The sequence below is a fragment of the Carlito syrichta genome, unplaced genomic scaffold, assembly GCF_000164805.1.
Source record: "Carlito syrichta isolate Samal-C Ts95f unplaced genomic scaffold, Tarsius_syrichta-2.0.1 Scaffold288323, whole genome shotgun sequence".
Taxonomy (NCBI): Eukaryota; Metazoa; Chordata; class Mammalia; order Primates; family Tarsiidae; genus Carlito; species Carlito syrichta.
The window spans coordinates 192284-208673 of record NW_007232419.1 but is presented as its reverse complement, the minus strand read 5'-3'; the positions used below and the strand labels follow the sequence as shown (position 1 = coordinate 208673).

General features: G+C 38.1%; 1 protein-coding gene across 2 annotated transcripts in view; it reads left to right on the top strand.

Annotated features, from left to right (window-relative positions):
• The window catches only part of SLC7A11 (solute carrier family 7 member 11), an 87669-nt gene that overhangs the window by 58185 nt on the left and 13094 nt on the right, over positions 1 to 16390 (top strand). For both annotated transcript variants that reach the window (XM_008053621.2, XM_008053620.2), the window contains exons 7-11: positions 9118 to 9241; positions 11079 to 11182; positions 11994 to 12090; positions 13603 to 13752; positions 15150 to 15327. In XM_008053621.2, coding sequence (XP_008051812.1) covers positions 9118 to 9241; positions 11079 to 11182; positions 11994 to 12090; positions 13603 to 13752; positions 15150 to 15327 — 653 coding nt within the window. The remainder of the gene's footprint in view (positions 1 to 9117; positions 9242 to 11078; positions 11183 to 11993; positions 12091 to 13602; positions 13753 to 15149; positions 15328 to 16390) is intronic.

The window sequence follows — 16390 nt, the reverse complement described above, 5'->3', positions numbered from 1 at the left end:
TTCACTGACAGGGAAGTGTCAGAGAGGCAGTGATCTCCTGTGTTTCTGCTAGTGACGGAGACATGCCTAGAAGCAGGCTTTGGCTTGAAATTCAGAGACTTTTCTATAATTCTATGAAACCAGGTTAATATCAGAATCAAATATCAGAATCAAAACTCCAGATAAAATGTCACCAAAAGATATTTTACATTTGGATTATATATATATATATATGTATATATGTATATATGTGTATATATATATGTATGTATATATGTATATATGTATGTATACACCATTTTTCTTGGTTATAGGAATTTAGGGAATGGAACTGAGGGAAACTGTGGAAGAAAGGAGACATTAAGGGCTGGGCAGATGCATGCACCCTCTGTCTCCTTTGAGCAGATAGTCCTTGAGCCATTGGGCAGTGCACTTGGCACTTGACTTGAGAAAATTATCCCTAGGCACGGGTTTGCCCATGAATCTTTGTAGTCTAAGAAAAGGTATTAGTAAATATAAGATGAATGCACAAAAGCGTATTTTTTAAAAGTTTTAATTTTTGGACCACAAGATAAAAGATCACAACATTTCAATTTCTGCCGGGAATATGAATCTTTATAAACGGACAGCCTGAGGGAGGCAAGGGAGGGCTTGCAGGAGGTTCTGCCATTCAGAGGGCCTTTGTGACCTTTTCAGGGAGCTGTCAAGTGTTCCAACCAGGAGTCTTCATCATTACTTTCTTGACAATGACATATTATCTCTCTAAACCGGCAGGGTGCTTAGCCCATCAACTCTGGTTTTTTTTCTCTTTCCCACCTTTCTGTCTGCTCCATTAAGCTGCTGTGTCATGTCCTCTGTGGCCCTGACATGGGAATTTACCACTTTAACTGAAGCCAGGCCACAGATACTAGCTCCCTATCAACTTTATACTTTTCCTGCTAAGATGAGCCTTGTTTGTTAAAATTATTTTTCCCTCTATTACCCTAGGAGTGTGAATAGGGATTTGTTGTAGTGAAAAATTATTTTCAACTTTAGGGTTAAATATGTACATACATATCTATATAATCTTTCATATATAGCCACTTTATAAAACCAATTCATTTATTTTTAAAACCATACTTTAGAAAGACAACACTGGGTCTGCAGTTATCTAATGACAAGACTTGTAGCATCTACAGCAATGATTAGCTAGTAAAAGGGGACTGACTTACCTGATTGATGTGAGAACAGGGTGATCTGTAATCTCATCTACTGTCCGAACTTTACTCTGATTCCCTGAGAACCCAGTTTGAAAGCCAGTTGTCTACTTGACCACCAGATGCCAAAGTAAAAGTAAAATGATTACTATTAATTAGACTTGCTATTGTTGATCAGACATGTAGGAGGCAATTTTTGATGGAAAAAGAAGTAGTTTATTTGCCATAATTAAATGTTTCCTTGTTCCATTTCTTATTGTGTAGCTGTCAGAAATGTGATGAGACCCGGTTTATGTGAATATAGTATAAATGTTATCAGTTCCTTCTAAGTTGTATACTTACGGCCTGAGGGAATTCCCAGTCTAATTTCCATTTACCATGCCAAAGTGTGTATATTTACTTTATGTTGCCTTGTTCTTTGCGTAAGAGTATATTTATATAATGTTGCATGTCTTATAATGTGTCCTTGGGCAAAACAAGGGCAGTTGTGTTTTGATCTTTGATGGATTAGTGGGATTGGTGGCAACTTTTAGAAGTGCAAGAGATTTTTTAAAATTTCAAAATAGTGAACTATTGTTCTGTTTGAGGGAACTTTGAGTAATCATTCATTTTTTTCTATCCTAGCTTTTTCAAATTATCACTTTTTATTTGATAATATCACTTGGAAGATTATTATAAGAATTTTATGTAATATGCTGGTCATTTGTAAAACAAATAGTATACTATAAAATTCAATGAGGACCCATTTTTAGGCCTTATGTAGACTAATTGACTAAAAGCTGCAAATGAAGTCTTGATGTAACGGAAACTTTTGTTAATTTATGAGTTAAGGAAATGCCAGTTGCTGCAATGAGCAAACCACAGAACTTAATGACTTGACCATTAAGTTTATTTTTTAAATCATGTAACAGTTTATTGTTGGTGTGGCTGGCTGACTGGTGTGTTGTTTTCCACCTGTGAATTTTGTGACCCAGATTTCTTCCATGGTGTGACTTTATCATGATGTAGGTCCTTTGCAAGTAGGTCCCAGTCAGGAAAAGGAGGTTATGACGTGAACCACTTCTTAACCATCTTGGTCTTCATTTGACATATCTACTCACATTCTGTTTGCAAAAACAAACACATTTCGCACCTAGATACAAGAGAGGCTGGGAAATGTGCTGTCTTTCTGGGTAGCTGTTTCTCAGGAATAACTCATGCTTTGGAAAGAGAAATACAAACATTGGGTGGGTAGTTAGTTGTCTGAATCATAGATCTGAATCTCAAGAAGACTACTATAAAAAAAAAATGGTTCAGTGAGAAGTTATGTTATCTTAGTGTTCCGTAGACTAAATCCTGAGGAAAATAATAAAATTCCAAAAGAAATATTGTAAAAACAATAAAAATAATTAAACATGTATATAAAATTTAATTTATTACTCTTAAAATATTTTGTCTTCCTAGTTATTTAGTTGCTAGCATTTTATTTGAAGCCAATTTTGCTTTTGTACACTAGAACTCGGCTATAAATACATTTGTGTTTATCCATGATAAATATGGATAACTGTAATATATCTGGAAGACACACTCTAAATCTTTAGAAAATGAGAAAAAATGAGATGCAGACAATGCAAATTTTTTGAGTTTGTATGAAATGCAAGCAAATGAAAATTTACTCTCAAGCTACATTTTGCTGAATAATTTTATTTAGTCATGAATTTATTCTACTAGAAGGATAAAAATGAAGTATTTGAGAGACAGAAATGCTTATATTTATGTTTCTGACTACTTATTATTTTGTTTCAGAGTTGTTAAGTTTTTGTCTTAGTTTATTTTTCTATGTGGGTTTGCCTAAAAGTGGCCCCTTGTTGACATTTTTCTATGTGGTCTTTTGTGCTTTTCTCCCTCCTTCAGGCACCCTTGTATGTTTTTCCATATGCTTCCTTTAGCCCTGAAGTTGTTTAATCTGTGTCTGTTCACTTCTTACATCTCCCAACAGGTCTCTGTGTCTTCTCTTTTTGTTTATGGAGTTCTTCATCTGTGGACGATGAAGAATGGAGAGATTTAGATCAGACATCAGTGGTATTGAAATTTAAAATGTCTTGGTTAAAAACACCCACAGCCTTGTCGTGGCTCAGTAAGAAGCGGAGGGCAGGGGTTTTGTGCTAGAAATCAGTGGGCTTACTGTGCACCTTTATGTCGCAATATGTTCGTCGCATGACTGTGTTTAGCCCAGCCCAGAATTATCATTAAGCAAGAATATGAACCATGGGCCTGTAAGAATGTCCATAAATAGGTTTATTGAATGTTTTTTCCTCTTGCTATATTTTATCTTTCAGGACAACCTATACCTTTCCCCCAACAACTTGCTATGTCTCTTTTCTTTTCTATGTTTCTTCTGTACTGTTTTTAATAGTCCAATTCCCACTCGCAGTGAAAAACTAGAGATATATCCATAGCATTAAATAACAATAAAGCAAAACCTCTGAAAACATACAATCACATTTGTATGCTTCCAGTCATCTGCAGGAGAATGTTTTCAAGTCTGGAAAACTTATTTGTTTTCTTGAACAGTTACTTGTAATTCAATCCCTGCTAGAAATGTCAGAAATCAGGGAGCCAGATAGGACACTTTCATGTCTAGGGGTCTCTGGAGAGTTTAGTATGAGCAAGAGTCAAGGAAAGTATGTGAAAATATATGAAAGGAAAATCAAGTGAACAAAAAATATGGATTGCTTTTCTCTTAAATACACTCATTTATTGTTTGTCTGCAACACATAAAACTAACAGCAGTATAATAAGTAATTCTGCAAAAGCAAATTGGTAGATTAAAGAGAGAGAAGTAAGATTTGTTGGAGTCATTTCTGGGTCGGATCTACAGAAAAGCTTTCAAGGTTTCTACAAGGTCACTCTAAAGAAAATGCGAAGCAAGTATGATTAAAAAATAAATATTTGAAATCAAAAGATAGTATAATTATAAGTACTTTATGTGGAGATAAATCGCAGTTTTGTTTCAATTACATAAAAAGAAATAGTCCCTGGTTTCCCTGTGTTTTTTATATGTCACCTATTGTTTGCCATTTTCTTGCTCTTCTTATTTCTTCCTTTCCTTCCTCCTTTCTTTTTTCCTGAATGCCAAATGCATGTGTGATATTAATATTTATAAAATAGAAATGTGAAGCATCAACCAAGAGTAACAAAACAGCCGTCATCATGCCTAGCCCTACAACACACAGACAGTTTTGGGTACCCCGGGATCAATGAATTCTGTGGCTCACATTGCATGTATTTAACACAGGGGATGGTGTGAGAACTATTTTGGTTTGCACAAAGCTCAGAAGATTTTGTTGAAGTCATAAATCAATCTTGGAATATTCCAAATTTCAGTGATTAGAGAATTACTCGTGTTCAGTATGTCAGAAATCTCTCCAACCTTCAGGTTTCCTTGACTTCTCTGGAGAATCAAACTAGGTTTACTCCTTCTGTTTTCACAGCAAGGGTCACTTTTAGCCCAAATGATGTACTGGAGACAAGAGTCATTGATGACACTCCATTATAGAGTTGAGAAGCGTGTTTTTAAAGATGTCTCTTATGCAGCATTATTTGTAAGTCTGTTTGTGGTTATTGTTTGGTTCACAGAAAAATATGCTTGGCTTGAAGTGTGTCACACTGCGATAACTGGCCTTCTAATGTTTATATCATTTATATAAAATATAATATATGTTTCTCATCAGGTAAGGATCCTGGGGGCCTTGTACCTAGGGTTAAAGTAGGCACAAAGTAACCATGATATCATAACAAGATACACCATGAGTGTGGAACTTAGCACTGGAAGATGTGGTTTAGCTTCCAACCCTTGGTCATGTCTCTCTGAGTCTTGGTTTTCTTATTTAAAAATTTGGGATATTGCTTAAAATAGAAATGTGAAGCATCAACCACTTTGAATGGGTTGTTGTAAATTCTATTTACTCATAGTTTTTCTCATTCCATAAATGATTTTAAATGGCATGCATATATTTGAAGATAAAATAAAATGTATTTGCCAGTGCTTTGTAGAGTATACAGATAAAAGCCAGTAGCCATCAATATTGGGTCATTTAGATTCCTAGATAATTCTGTCCCTTAGAATGAAAGTGCTTCTAAGTGGGCTGGGTGAGGTGGCTCATGCCTATAATCCCAGGACTTTGGGAGGCTGAGGTGAGAGGATTACCTAAGCCCACGTGTTTGAGAACAGCCTGGATAACTTGGCAAGACCTCATCTTTACAATAAATCAAAAAATTAGATGGTCGTGGTGGCGCATGCCTGTAGTTCCAGCAACTTGGAAGGCTGAGGCGGAAGAATCACCTGAACCCAACAGACAGACTGTGGTGACCATGAGTGGGCCACTGCACTCCAGCCTGGGCAGCACATGAGATGTCAACTCAAAAAAAAAAAGAGTGCTTTTAAGCAAATGTTTTACAGACTTCCATTTATTGATTACAAATAAAACAACTGTTTATTCATGTGTGACATAGACTGGTTATAGGTGCCAATTTTAAAATATGCTTTTAAGAAAAGAGTGCCTTTCTGACTGAAGATCATTTGCAACTAATACAAATACCAGACTCACACACTTAATGCCTGTTAATTAAAAAGAACCTATATAATGTTAAAAAGCTCTTAAGGATTAAATAAACCTTTTAGATAAATTTGTGCTTCGTTAGTCATAAAAAACATCTACAAACATTTGAAAAGAGTAGAACTCATAGGTGTGAGTCATTTTTATTCAGCTTAAAGACAGTGTTTTTGCTGTATTTAAGGTTAGTGAACACATAATAACACAGAGCCTAGAAATCTTGCTGGCCTGCCGGTTTCTTTCTCTAATTCCTTTTATTATCATGTACCATTTGCCTTAATCTTGGGTTACTAGCCGTGCTTATCTGCCCGCTGCATCTAAAGCCTCCAGCAAGATTGCTCTGGCATGGCCTAATAGCTTTTATCAGCTCACCCAGTGGCTCTTACCCCTTGACGCTTGAAATCAAGAGTTAACCACTTGGGGCCAAGCCCTTCTGAAGGAGTCAACTGCTTTCCTAAGTGATGGCTGTTTATGCCAAGGCAGCCCAGAGCCTCTTCCTTCTGTCAGAGTGAAATAGAACCTAGGAACAGAAGCTGGTGACTATTTGCCACACCCTTTTTGATTCACATTGTTTAGTTTTATCTAATTAGAGAGAAATCCCTTGGTATGCTGTGCACTGGAGCAAGATTAGACTCTCTTTTGTCTTATATTTTAAACTCCTGTTCTCCCCTCCCTTCTCCTGCCGCATACCAATATAGTATATTTGGCTGATAGTAAAATTGTTAATAATCTATTTCTGCTTATCTGACAAGTATGCTTCCTTTTCCCCTTTTCTATAAGATAAGCTGTTTTGGGAAATTTATTAAGTGAGCCTCTGTTTTCTTCTAAAAACACCTATGTCCCAAACAGTGAAATTATTTTAAAACTTTCACTTGACATCACAGTTCATGATACAAAGAAAGAATGATAAAAATCATGAAATAAGTTTTTTTTTCCATTTTTTACAGTAGATAAAATTGTGTTATCAGTGAATACTGTTTTGATAAGAGCTTTCCAATAAACTTTATATTCAACAACTTTGATTTCCCTGAAAATTAAAAGAGTTTGGAGTCCCGCATGCATGAGAGAGAGAGGATACACTTTGGTGATTAAAATGCCCTGATTTCAAGGAAGGGTGTGTATGCACCTGAATTCTAGGGTTTCCCCTTACTGGTCTTGTATCCTGGAACAGTTATTTAAACTCTCAAAGACTCCATTTCCTTATAGATAAAGTAGTGCTGGTGTTGGTAACTCGCAGGATTGTCCAAAGACAAAATGAGGCAAATATGTAAAGTGCCTAATAAAATGTTGGGTACTCAGCAGCCAATGGCAGCAGCTGCTGCTGTTGTTTTTGTTATTAAAAAACTGATTTTCTAGAATCCCTTCTGCTAAGATCGATTTTAAAAAATGGTCCTCTGAGAAACTGTAATGTCTAGGCAGGGAACAGGCAGGGAGGCTGACTTGGAAGAACTGGGCCGGGAAGCAGAATTCTAAGCTGGGAGAGCCACAGTCCTAAAATTCAGACTTATTTCTTCCAGCTATTTTGCAGCCTCCTGGGATGTGACAGTACTAGCTGTCCTGGACAGGTCAGGTTACTTCACTGCACTTAATAATGTCACCTCCCTTTTCATGAGTGACATTTATGTATCTTAGTCATATGCTTGCAAGGAACAGAGAGTCTTTTTCTCTCCCTCCCTTCCTGTTCTCTCCTCCGTAGAAAGAATTTATTCCCCATATGGGACTATTACAAAAGCAGAAAGGATTCAAGTTCAAAATAATACAATGAGTGCTTGGAAATCTGTATACCTTCACATTCTCCTTCTTAGTCTTTTTCATTTACACATAGCCTTTCTTTCAAAGGAACCAAATCTATCTTTACTTTGCTTTATGCTGTTCACCCCTTTCTATGTGATTGGTTCGGTGATTTTCTTTGGTTCAATTTAGCATATATCAATCACAACCAGCAACGCATGTGATGGCGTTAACAGAAAATTCCACAGGACTGTTTTCACACTGGGGAAGGGGACCATCTGCTACTTGCATATTAGGATGTCAGGATTTAGAGGTCAATGTGTTTTCTCGTCAAGGCTTAAGGCTTTGGAGATCAGGGCAAGTGTCAGGCTCCAAGCAGCATAATGAATGGCAGTTGCTGACTGGCTGGGTTTGCCTGTTCTCAACAGGGGTTATTGCCTTTCCATATAATGAGCTGGGACCCAGTGTGCTAAACACACCCAGGCTGGGCAGTGAGGCCTCTGTGCTTCCTCCTTTCTGAACTGCATTTTCATCTTGGAAGAAATTATATTGAGGTCTTCATTAGTGGCACCCAGCAGGGAGAGGACCCCATGAGAGCGATAGGGCTAAAGAAAGATCCGCCTTTTTGCGGGGAGTTGAAGGTTTAAGTTGCCTGAGTTGGAAAGCGTCTGAAGAGGCAATTATATTAAGCAAGTAATGTGTATCGGTAACATGGAATCGAATTATTAGGGTCAGTAACTTCCTAGCTTTCCCAGTGCGTTAAATGAAGACATAATATTGCATCTGTGCCAGAGACTTCTTGATGCCACGTAGTGTCAGCACTGTCCGGTCACCTGTACTTCACAGCACGTCGCCTCTATTTTCATGGGATTATCTGCGCTGCTGCTGTATTAGGTACTCATGATCTTGGGGTACCTTTGAACTCACAGCAGCGTAGTGCGAAGCCATTATGGTGAACGCTTCTGTGCTTCTTGTGTTGTATACAAAATTATGATTGCCATCATTTAGAAAGGTAGATATAGCCTGCTCTCATGCTTCCGAAAGTCTGCATTTATTTGCTGGCATGGGAAGCTGTTGACAGGGAAAATGCCGAATGCGGAAAATGTTTTTCAGGACTAGAGTTAGAAAGGTATCAAGGCAGTGAATGAGTATTAGAAATATTTATAGGACAGTGGTTCCCAAAGTGTGGTCTCCTCTGATCAGCAGCAACAGAATCACCGAGGAACGTGTGGGAAATGCAAGTCCTACTTCGTCAGAAACTCTGGGGTGGGATTCAGTAATCTGTGCCTTAACAAGCCTTCCCGCCGGCTCTGATGTGTGCTCAAGTTAAGAAACACTGTCATGGCATTTATGGAATACAAGAAGGGGAGAGATGCGTAGGTTCTGGGGTCTAGTCGTAGACAAGACGAAATATCTGCCCCCACGGACCTTATTAAATTACAAAAGAATATGTGGTTCTTCGCCCTGATGAAATGTTTATACATACCCAGCAGAACCTACCTATAATTATTGTAGATACCGCTGTATTATTCATTTGAATGAGCCTGTTATTTTCTTGGGTATCAGAGAACGACTAACAAAAGATCATGAATAAGTGATTCCTTTGTGCATTTCAGAACCATCCCCCTTGCAATATGTATATCCATGGCCATTGTCACCGTGGGCTATGTGCTGACAAATGTGGCCTATTTTACGACCATTAGCGCCGAGGAGCTGTTGCTTTCAAATGCGGTGGCGGTGGTAAGTCCAAGTTGGGAAGATGCCAATTGGAATTTAGGTTAATGAGTTGATGCAATTTTACAGTCATTCCCTCTAGCAGAAAGGGTTTTGAAATTCAGGAATCTTTTCTTGACCCGAATGATAATGAATATTTTAAAAATATAGAGCACACCATAGCATATTCCATTGAACGGTTACAGTTAAAATCCTATACGGTTTATTATCTTTATTTTTAATTTCTTGTAAAATGCTTTCACATATACAAGCTTGAAAAATCTGTCAAGGCCTGTTGAGAAGAAGACATTATTCTTTCAGCATGTCTTTAGGGATAGATTGGACAGTTACTGAATGTAAATGAATGCATTTGGGGTATACAAATTGTAATTTATTCTGTACTGTACAAGTTTATCCTGTTTGTAAACTTTTCAAATATGGACTTAACATCCCTTTCCCAAAGTAGCACTTAAGAATTTTCATATAGACCACATAAATTTGTTTTTGCTAGTTTATCCTTTTGAATACTAGTCCTGGGACATTAATAAATTAGGGAAATACTGGGTATTCAAAGTTAAACAGATGTTGTTGTAATACTTCTCAGAATATTAAAGATGCTAAATGTGCACTTTAACTCCCTGAGAAGTGGATACACATAATTTTACAACATTTTCCAAAATGTATTCGAAACTAGGGCGATCTTTGTCTCCAAAGATCGTGTTATAGGACTGTTATCCTGTGACACATATTTTTACTTTGCCTAAAAATCATAGCTAGTAACAAAACCATTCACTTGTGACCTCATAACAATGAAGGGTGAAAAATTAACTCCCCATCACTTGATGTCAATTCCTTTTAAAATACTATTACCTCATATTAGCAGCATGCACAGGGAATAAATTATCTCATTTCACGTGAACCTATGTACGAGTTCACTGTATTAAAAAAGACCTCGCCCACTGCTCCAGGTCCTAGCAGACAATCAAATACACAAAGCTTATTGATGTCGGGTCAGTCATCTCATCTTTCTAGACAAAGGGCAGCACTGATTCTTTGAGCATAATGTGGTCCATTAATTACATCTCACCAGCTGCATCAAGGACAATGGAAGAATCCCACTTGTCTTTGGGGAAAATACATCCTTCATGGAAAATTTGCAGTGCTGCACATAGCACAGCATAAAAGAAAATTTCAGAAGTTTTGTTTGTCTTCTCTGTTTTTCTGTGGCTTATTGGACTTGTGATATTTGTGTTCTAGCCTTCTTCTGGGAAACCATGGTTGGAATCGGCAGATACCTGAGAGGGAGGGAGTCACTTCAGAAACAGAGGTTCAGCTAGTGTGATTTTTCTGGGAAAAAGATTTTCAGAACTGCCGATATCTATGATATCAATTATTAACCCATCAGTTATTTTATTTACCTCCTTACAGTAGGATTGGTATATAGCAAGTATCTGTAGCACTTCTCAGTGTACATTTGTATTTCACTATAAAATGCAGCTTTCGGGCTGGAAAGGAGGTTAATTGTGTAGTAGGTAGGACTTCTGAACTGAGCTTTTTTCACGTACTGGAGTCAGACAATACATATCATCGTTGACAAAGATGCGGTAAATGGATCATTGCTTTTTGAAAGTAGAAAGGTGCCTGTTTAGACCTTTGCCTACCGTTTTGCAACAAGCAATGCCACGGTACCTGCTTTTGATTATTGTCCACGGAGTCAGTCTGACCCTAACCGAAGAGAAAAATTATAAAACATCCACGTATCACCAGGCTAATGGAAAGTCACAGAGCAAACTGGGCCTAAATTGTTTCATTTTATTCCACTTTCTGGCAAGGCATTAATTTGCTTCGTTCTTTCTTTCACCAGACCTTTTCTGAGCGGCTACTGGGAAATTTCTCATTAGCAGTTCCGATCTTTGTTGCCCTCTCCTGTTTTGGCTCCATGAATGGTGGAGTGTTTGCTGTCTCCAGGTGAGTGAGTTCATGTGTTTCCAGAAACGACATTTCTGTTTTTGAGATTGGCTATGATAAGGATAACTTTGAAAAGAAAAGGCATAGTACCTCCAAATCTGTTGATGTTAAAGGGACCTGCAAGATTGAAATGCCGGTCCATGTAGCAAAAGCATGTCTTATTCTGCCCATTAGAGGGCACTGCTTGCCCACTCATAGCCTACTCTCTGCCGAAGGCCAAGTGGCATTTTTTTTTTTTTAACAGTATGTCTACAGAGTCTAACAACAGCATTTTATTTCTGGCGATAAAATCTTTTGTTTCTCTAAAGATGCCAAGAAAAAGGCAAAGTAAGAGACTTCAGAAGTGACCACTCCTTCATTTGTATCCCCTCTGTTTTGTTTGGTGCAAAAGCCTCTTTTTTATTTTAATATACGATTGAAACCAGTCAGATAAATATACATGCCATAGGCATATGTGTGCATGTGTATGTATTTGTTGAATTGGGTTGACAACACGCATATAATACAGAGAATCGAGAACTAAATTCCCCGTCAACTATTTATATGTAAGGAGAGCTGTGCTGAGTCAGATATTGCTAAGTGTTTCCCCTCAAAGAATAGTATCATTTGTTGGCAGATTTTGCAGACCTCAAACTTAGATCTCTTATGATGTTCTCTACCTTATCTGAAAAGTGAAACCTAAGTCCTCACCTAAGAAATGCCAAGCCATTTGCTATGAAAAAAAGATGCAAGTTTTCTCTGGGATTTCTGGATTTTCCCTTGGAAATGATCAATTACACAGTCAACTCCACCCACATTTTTCTCCCATCAGGTTATTCTATGTTGCGTCTCGAGAGGGTCACCTTCCAGAAATCCTCTCCATGATTCATGTCCGCAAGCACACTCCTCTGCCAGCTGTTATTGTTTTGGTAATGCATATTAACAAGTATATCTAGATATAACCTCGAATAACAGGTTAGCAAAGAGTAATTCAAACAGACTTTGAATAGTGCTTACGTTTCTCATTCGTTGCTAATGTATGTATGTCATGGCGGAGTTTGGGAGACAGGATCTTTGGATCTTTTCTATCCCTTTACTCAGTGTCTCTGTTGCATATTTGATGCTTTGAGGCAATGGCCACCTCACTTCTGTCTTACTTTTGCAGACATCGGTAAGGTCTAAGGAAAACGATTAGCTTGGCTCGTCTCATTGGCATGGAACCTCATAGAAAAGGAGGCAGAGTGGTACCTCCAGCCACTTAGGGAGTAGAGATAAAAGTTACAGTCCAAAAAATATCAGGATGTCTCATATCACAGGCACCTGATAATGAAATACACACAAAATTATTCAAATAACTGATGAAATTCTAGACAGTGCGATGATTCTGTGGCTAAAAGTGAGACATTTGAGAGCAACCATCTAGGATAAAATGAAGGCACCAAAACTTACATTTGAGTTGTAAGTTTCTTTCTGCAGAGAAAAGTGTTTGTGAAATATGGGATACAAAAGATTATATGAGGCATGAAAGTCCTCAAGTATCCATTGGCAGTGATACGTTCATTTTTACCTATGGTTCTGTAACATTTCTCTGAACGGTATCTGTTGTCAGGCACACCCTAGGATCTACTGAACATTTTTTTTTAATTCATGTAATTTGTTTCAGAACATTTCCTTGAAATTTCTTTTTAAAGTCCGCATATTCTCAGTGCGGAATCTGGACATTAACGTCACTTGTGGGAACAGAATGTATTATTTCATGAGGAGGGCTTTCATTTTAAGCCCCTGCTATCAGTCTTGCTGTCCTTGGCATGTGCAGCTGCAGAGACATGTTAAGCTGATCTCTGTGCTTCATTCTCCTCCGTGGACTTGAGGGTCACACGTGGCAAGCACACGGGGAGGGTAAATGTGGAAGGAAAAAAGGTCAATGTTTTACCATCAAGAGCCAACAGAAGCTTCTACAAGTGACTGTGTTTCCTGTGTGCGTGCAGGCAAGAATTCATCACAGAGCATTCGCAGAGCTTTCTACAAATGTTCCAACTGGGTGCTCTTTTAATGTGTATTATTGGTTATTCATGAATCACTTCAGTCTTCCAGTCTTTAAATTTTGAATCACCAAGCAGTTTGTTTCTTACTCTTTGAAAAGACGTTGTCTTCTTTTAAATACAAAAGAAACTCAAAACAAAACAAAACAATGCATGTAAAATTCCACTCGAATAAAGGGCAATGAGGATGGCACTCTCACGTAGTTACTGGTGTGTAAATGGATTTTGAGGGCAGCATATAGAAATGAGGTTAGTCAAATCCAGGTTCCAATCATGCCGATAGTTGATCTGTATTAATAATCATTTGAAAAAGATCACAATGTGTCCTGATGCTATTATTTGTTAATACCTGTTCTCACTTAACTCACCAAGCTTGTTTTTTTCTCCCTGTCCCCCCAGCACCCTTTGACAATGATAATGCTCTTCTCTGGAGACCTCTACAGTCTTTTGAATTTCCTCAGTTTTGCCAGGTGGCTTTTTATTGGGCTGGCAGTTGCTGGACTGATTTATCTTCGATACAAATACCCAGATATGCATCGTCCTTTCAAGGTAACCTCAGCAATCTTGAAGGGTTTACATAAATCTTTCTCCTAATACCCAGCCCTCCTTTGTCATAACTTGATGATGGGGAGATTGGGGAGGGTAACGGCATCCTGTGGAATGAAATATTTAACTCTTGCAGGCAGTACTTTCCTAATGAGTTTGCTTATTTCTGCTTGGAAAGAAATGTTTGTCAATGTTTTTATGTGATGCACTGAACTTTGTATGCCACATTTTTGAAAAATGTTGATTTTTTTTTTATGAATGTGTTCAGTGACCTGATATGTTCAAAGTATACGATCCTTGTGTCTATCTTCATGCAACATAGTTATGGACAGCCATGCTGAGAAAGAGTGAGGCAGATACTTTATTCATGACAAGTCGAAAAAGGCTGCTGCTTTACAAAAGGGGCCATTTAAGTACTTGAATGTGGCCGGGTGCAGTGGCTCCCACCTGTAATTTCAGCACTTTGGGTGACCGAAGCAAGAGCATTGCCTGAGCCCTGGGGTGCGAGACCAGCCTGGGCAACTTGGCGAGATCTCCTCGCTACACAAATAAAAAAATTAGCTGGTTGTGAAAACAAAAAAAGTACTTGAATGTTGTGACTTGTTACATTGCTCTTTCTCTGCCTTATATACTCTAAAAGGAATAGAAATGTAAATATATAGGGAAATAGAAGATCTATCAGTTTACCCCCTTAAAAGAATGCCCATTTACCATAACTAAAGCATTCCCCACTGGGAAGGCCGAAGACTATACTTGAGACTTGGACATTCATGGATTGATTTGACCTCACTATTTATTTGCTTTTAAGAAATAGCAGAGATAATGTTGTCACTCATGTTGTCAGAATTTGTTTCTAATTATATTCATTGCCTAATGCTGGCAGCATCTTTATTAGCGGTTGAATAGGAGTTGGCCTGTTTTACTCCTGTCAGTTCTTATTGTGAATCTCAACAGAAAATCAGTATTCACTGAAAGACTCTAACATGGAACAAGCAGCCGGTGCTTTTGACTTCACATTAAAGTGGATTCTAATCATAATCATCAAAGAGTCAATCTTTTAAAATCAAAACATAAATCATAATGGTATTTAACTAGCAAAGTAATTCCAACAGAACACCTTTAATGAAACAAACACGCTTTCATCCTTAGATTTTGTTCTATCCAAAGATTTGAAAACAACTTAAATTGAATTCAATCTAAAGGAGTATGTTTATTACATTCTCTGTGCCCCATGAAAGAGATTTTGCTACTTGGGTAAGGCATCTTGGTGTCTGTCACTTGGTCATGTGACTAGAAGTTATTGCTAAAGTGTATCACGTGACTGGGATGCTTCTCTTTAACCCATCTTCTGTCACCTGGGCCTTGTTTGAAGTGATTTTCTTTTTTGTTCTGTGTTCCAGGTACCACTGTTCATCCCAGCTTTGTTTTCCTTCACGTGTCTCTTCATGGTCGCTCTTTCTCTTTATTCGGACCCATTTAGTACAGGGATTGGCTTTGTCATCACTCTGACGGGAGTGCCTGCATACTATCTCTTTATTATATGGGACAACAAACCCAAGTGGTTTAAGAGAATGTCAGGTAAGACTTGCACACAGTTTCAGGATCTTGTAAGAGACCGTGTTGTAGAAAACTCACATAGGTGTACATACATAACATACGTGTCTTAAAATTAAAAAACATAAGTGGCACAGTTGTCAGTTTGACTGCATTACTGCATTTTAGTTGGAACTGCTTTTTGCAGGAAGGACATTTGGGGTACAAAATATTTAGTTTGGGCTGGTCTAATCACTCCTTAAAAGAACAGCTTCTTTAGATAGAATTTTATCGGCAGTCCTGTAAACGACCTAATTGCTCCTTTGAATCCCTTCCTAACCTAATTACTTTTCTTCGGGGTTGAATGCAGTTTAGTGATCTTGTGTCATAACATATAGCTGGATGAGTGGCACGAGATTTGTTGGGGAGTTAGGCAGAGGCCTGCAAATGTCTTCAATGAGCATAACACTACATTCATAGAAATGGCGAATCACAGAAGGGTCCTGGGAACAAGAACAATGAAGGAAAGACTAACAGCTCCCATTCATTGTGTTATTTCCATGTGTTTGCACATGTATCACCTTAGTTAATTCTTCGATCAGCGTTCTGTGGTAGGAAAAGAGGATCATGCCCATTTTACAGAGTTTGAATAATAGCATGTGAGAATTCGTGTCACTTGTTCCAAATCATACAGATATGAAGTAGAAGAACTGAAAATTCAAACTTAGGCAGTTTTGTATTCTAGAAAAATAATCCCAGGGGGAATGAGGATACATTTGAAAGATGGAGAATTGAGTTTGGTGGCTACTACAGCAATCCTGGTGACAATTGAGGAGGGTCTGAACACAGGTGGTGTCAGCAAGGTCTGAAGAGAGAGAGTGAAAGATATTAAGGAACAAAAACCAGCAGAACTTGGTGGCCAGTTAAGTTTGGGAAGGAGAAAATTCGTCTCTGTCAATCCTCAACAAGACTGTTGTGTGAAGGAGTGTTATTCCCAAACCCAGATGAGGAAACCAGGGCTTAGCGAGAAGGAGAATTTATTTTTGAGTGTACACATTTCGAACCATAGAGCTAAGATTTGAACCCACATCTGCTAGACTTCAAAGTC